The following is a 5,146-nucleotide window of genomic DNA, read 5'->3' as shown; positions in this document are numbered from 1 at the left end:
GGTTGGTGGTCCTGTCCCCTAAAGATCAAGCTACACATCAGTTTTACAGTATAAATCCTCGTACTACCTTAATGATAAGGAAGCACTTAGTGGACTCCTTGCAGTTCCATTTGCTAATGATTAATACACTGTTTGGGCTGGCCAGTTTTTCATGCATGTAGCTTGACAATTGAGCACAGTCAGGCATTTGTATTAAAAACGAAAAACGAAAAAACAAATTCAAAGCCTATTTAAATGGGTTCTAGTTCAGTTTGTTAGTAGAAATTGTCATAATTAGTTTGCTGAAAGCAAACACATTTAAAATTGGTTTACCTCAGGATGTTGTGTAGAAAAATGGGTGAAGGATAAACTGTCTAGATTGCCCCACTAGAAGGATGATGGTCCCTCTTGTACTTCCATGTGCCCCGACCCGGGGTGATGGTGAGGCATCCTGGTGGCATGCCCACGTGCGTTGGTTTAGCATTGTCTGCATTGTGCTAGAGTGAAATGGGTGTCAGGCTGTCACCATTCACACAAATTTTTAAAAAAGAAACTTTTACCAAGGGAGCATCTTGGGACTCTCTGTTTTTAAAACCTCCTGAACCGTGACTTGGAGCCAGCAGAGGTAGGCTATGGCTGTGGACTTCAGCACAACCATCAACATTGCTGTTCAAGAAATTACAATTTAATGTCCATTCAAGTTGTGTAAATGCTAGTCTTTTTATTTTTATATTCCAAAAAGACCATTAACTTAAAAAACAAAAAACAAATGAAAGAAATGGAGGAAAGCAAACGACTGGATATAGAGTTCAAAACCACGGTTATAAGGTTTTTCAAGAATTTCCTAGAAAAGGCCGATAAATTTAGTGAGACCCTCGAGGATATGAAAAAGGACTAACTAGAAATTAAACATACACTGACTGAAATAAAAAATATTATACAGAGACCTAACAGCAGACTAGAGGACTGCAAGAATCAAGTCAAAGATTTGAAATACAAAGAAGCAAAAAACACTCAACTGGAAAAGCAAAAAGAAAAAAGAATCCAAAAATTTGAAGATAGTGTAAGGAGCCTCTGGGACAACCTCAAGCGGACCAACATCAGAATTATGGGGGTGCCAGAAGAAGAGAGAGAGAAAGATACTGAAAACCTATTTGAAGAAATAATGACCGAAAACTTCCCCCACCTGGTGAAAGAAATAGACTTACAAGTCCAGGAAGTGCACAGAACCCCAAACAAAAGGAATCCAAAGAAGACCACACCAACACACATCATAATGAAAATGCCAAGAGCAAAAGGCAAAGAGAGAATATTAAAAGCAGCAAGAGAAAAACAGTTAATTACCTACAAGGGAGCACCCATACGATTGTCAGCTAATTTCTCAACAGAAACTATGCAGGCCAGATGGGAGTAGCAAGAAATATTCAAAGTGATGAATAGCAAGAACCTACAACCAAGATTACTCTACCCAGCAAAGCTATCATTCAGAATGGAGGGTCAGATAAAGAGCTTCACAGATAAGAAAAAGCTAAAGGAGTTCATCACCACCAAACCAGTATTATATGAAATGCTGAAAGGTATTATTTAAGAAGAGGAAGAAGAAGAAGAAAAAGGTAAAGATAAAAATTATGAACAACAAATACATGTCTATCAACAAGTGAATCTAAAAATCAAGTGAATAAAAAATCTAATGAACAGAATAAACTGGTGAATATAATAGAATCAGGGGCATAGAAAAGGAGTGGACTGACAATTCTCAGGGGGGGAAAGGGGTGTGGGGGGTGCGGGAAGAGACTGGACAAAAAGCATACACCTATGAATGAGGACAGTGGGGGGCAGGTAAGGGCAGAGGGCGGGATGGGAACTGGGTGGAGGGGAGCTATGGGGGGAAAAAAGAGGAACAATTGTAATAATCTGAACAATAAAGATTTATTAAATTAAAAAAACACCAATATATTCTTTTTTAAAAAATTATTTATTGATTTGAGAAAGACAGAAACATCAAATTATTGTTCCACCCATTTATGCATTCATTGGTTGATTCTTGTATGTACCCTGACCAGGAATGGAACTAGTGACCTCTTGGTGCATGGGACAAGGCTCAATCCATAGAGCCACACTGGCCGGGCTATACAATTTTTCTGGGGATAGAATCCACAACCCTGGCCTATTGGGACGATGCTCTAACCAGTTGAGTGCCCGCCCCCCTCCCCCCCCCCCCCCCGCTTGCCCAGAGCTTCAATATATTCTTAACGTTCATGCCTTCTAACCTGTCTTCAGTCAGAGGTGCCAGCCTATGTAGGTACACCGAGTGACTGTTACTTTAAGAAGCTATCTGTACCTTACAGACTTCACACACAGCTTTTTAAATTATTGAAACACATACCCTAGCTTTCTACAGAATATCAGAAATACCTTTTCCTTTAGAATTCAACAGGATTTTCAAACCTAACTTCCTTCAAGAGCTGTTGTTGCTGTATTTTAAACTCCAATTTTCTTGAATGACAACTTCTCACTTTTCTGCTGTGGCAGATCCTTCAACAGCTCAAAGGGAACCTGTAAGGTACATCCTTTGGCCATGCCTCTGTCAAGGAAACGTGCTTGATCGTACTGCTTCTTTTTGAGAAGATAATAAAGACAGTCCTAAATAACGATCCTTTTTACTAGCACAATATTATTTCTTGCTTATATGGATGTATAATAACTATTCCACTACTTGCCTGTGATTGAAGCCCATAAGAGTGGTTTCTACCTGTGGGTTGTGTATGTAAAACCACCACCTCAGTGAAAGGGAGAAAGGGATAAGGGACCCCCATCTATCAAATGTGTCATGTGGACTGACTTCCACTTTAGGTGAGACTTCCACAACAGTGGTCTTTTCTGTACTGGGACTGAGAGAAGAAGAGTCTGAGGACATCCAGTGATGAATTCCATTTGTAAGGAAATGGCAATCAGTAAAGACTTTTTCTCCTTTCTTGCACAGTTTTTACTGCAACCCAGTATGAGATCTTTCATTTCCGTCCCCAATATCCTTATCTTTTCTTTTTAAATACATTTTTTTAATCCTCACCGGAGGACATGCCTTTCTTTTAATTGATTTCATAGAGAGAGGAAGAGGGAGAAAGAGAAACATCAATTGGTTCCCCTCTGCCCCCACTGGACAGAACCTGAAACCTAGGTGTGTCCTGACAGGAAACAACTTGTGACCTTTCAGTGTACAGGATGATGCTCCAACCAACTGAGCCACACCAGCTGGGGATCCTTCCTATCTATTTAAGCAGACTAATTCATGCCATCAAATTATAATCCCTTCAATGCTCTGATCTTTGTCATAAACAGACTGGGATCTGTTAGCAAAAGATATAGAAAACAGAGATATTTCTAATGAAATTGTTTTTTTGGATAAAGTTTCTGTTGTCCTTGAAGTTCCCAACATACGGTATTACTGCCTGAGATACGTGCTCTTGTGCTGGACGCCTATAGCCCAAATGACATTAAGGAAGTCCATGAATATGCACTTCGGTGTAGTGTTGCCCAGATATGCACACTTACTGCAAAGCTGGCCAATGAGTATTATGACATAGCACCTGTCACCAGGTAAAATCAAAAATAGGAGCCCAAGAACCCCCGAGGTTTTCTTCCCTAGTTGGTTGTGACTTGAAAAATCAAGGGAAGATTATTCAAACATTATATCTGAACACTTGTCTTCGTATTCCACAATATGCTAACAGTTGATGAGTGTTGAAAGATAAACACCCTGTAATTGATTTAGAAGATATGAAATTCCTCACTTATCCAATGCCCTTTAGCAAGACTTCCGATTCATAAGGGATCATTCTACCCTAGTCTGTTTTCATTATCCCAGTTGATTAAAAAAATGCTGACACAGAAAAAAGGACGATAGGAGAATAGATGCTATAATCGCTGATGTAATACACAGAAGGGCATAAGTGCTTATACTGAAGGTTGTACAGAGGTTATTTATAAAATATTTAGACATGTAGCTCCCTTTGTAGACAGAGTAAATCACCTGGGGTCCAAAAACGAAAGCCAAAGAATCTGGCAACATTTAAGAAACCTTCAACGTTTTAAAGGAAGTTTAAACCAGCCATGCCCAGAGCTAGATGAACAAATTTTAAGTAATTCCAAGAAAACCCCTCATTACCTTTTATTCTGCCTTACCAGATCATGGTAAAAGGAATTGAGAGTCCAGAAGAAAGTGGGTTATGGAAAACATTCCCCCTTGGCTCTTAAAATCACTAGGTTTGGGTTATTCACTTACAAATTCTACTATAATCAAGTTTTCCATAAGAAGAGAAGTTTAAGCCACTGAAATCTAAGAGATCTTCAGTGGTACCATGTAGAAAAAAAAAAACACACCTTCTTGTGTTTGAAAAGTTACTAGTCTGCAATGAAAGACATTACATTCTAAAAACAAGAGAAAATCTGGCTGGTTCAAGTCAGAAACCCAGGGTGGAGGTTTCCAAGGCCCTTTTATTAGGAGAAGGTGCCCCTTATAGTACAAAACCTCACACATGTATCAGTCAGTCAGATCATTTCCTAAAAATTAAGAAGGGAAAACAAAAGCACTGCTTATATTTATGTTAGACATAAATTAGAAGAATTTATAAAATGGTCACCTTTCTTATAGAATAAATGCAGAGTGTATATTATGAATGCACCTCCAGGTTTTAGTTAAGTTGCTTTGTTTTGTTTTCCAATAATAAATAAATAAATACAATTTGCTCTTAAGTTTTGGGTCCACCTTTGTCACAGCAGGGCTCTGAGTCATTGCTGGCTTTTTTTCCCTTCTCGCTCCTGTGCGAAGCATTTGATTGTACGGGGGTTACCAACTTCCCGTGGCTATCTTTTCGGGGTGGCATCCGCTCATTAATTAGGTCCAGACCTCGGGCTTCTTCAAAACTCCGGATCCTGTGCTGACGCGAAAACCCTCTGATGGCTACAGAAAAACAGGAAAGGGAGGAGCGCAATTAGACAGCAAAGCGACAAGCTTCAAGTTTCTTAGCACACAGCAGCCTCCTAGAGAAAAACACAGAAGAGTGGCCAGGGAGCACATGGCTGGTGAGGATAATAGGCAATATTTGATTTGAATTAGCTTTGACTTGAAGCTACCGATTCTTTTTTTTTTTAATTTATTTTATTGATT

General features: G+C 39.3%; 1 protein-coding gene across 6 annotated transcripts in view; it reads right to left on the bottom strand.

The window, feature by feature from the left end:
- Positions 1-1,950: 1,950 nt before the first annotated feature.
- The window catches only part of PPP3CC (protein phosphatase 3 catalytic subunit gamma), a 107,031-nt gene continuing 103,835 nt past the window's right edge, over positions 1,951-5,146 (bottom strand). For all 6 annotated transcript variants that reach the window (XM_080675933.1, XM_080675930.1, XM_080675935.1 and 3 more), the window contains one exon: positions 1,951-4,939. In XM_080675933.1, coding sequence (XP_080532059.1) covers positions 4,728-4,939 — 212 coding nt within the window. In that variant the 3' untranslated portion in view covers positions 1,951-4,727. The remainder of the gene's footprint in view (positions 4,940-5,146) is intronic.

The sequence above is a fragment of the Plecotus auritus genome (assembly GCF_963455305.1).
Source record: "Plecotus auritus genome assembly, chromosome: 6".
Lineage (NCBI taxonomy): Eukaryota > Metazoa > Chordata > Mammalia > Chiroptera > Vespertilionidae > Plecotus > Plecotus auritus.
Note: the sequence above shows the minus strand (reverse complement) of the source record. Positions and strands in the feature narration are given on the sequence as shown.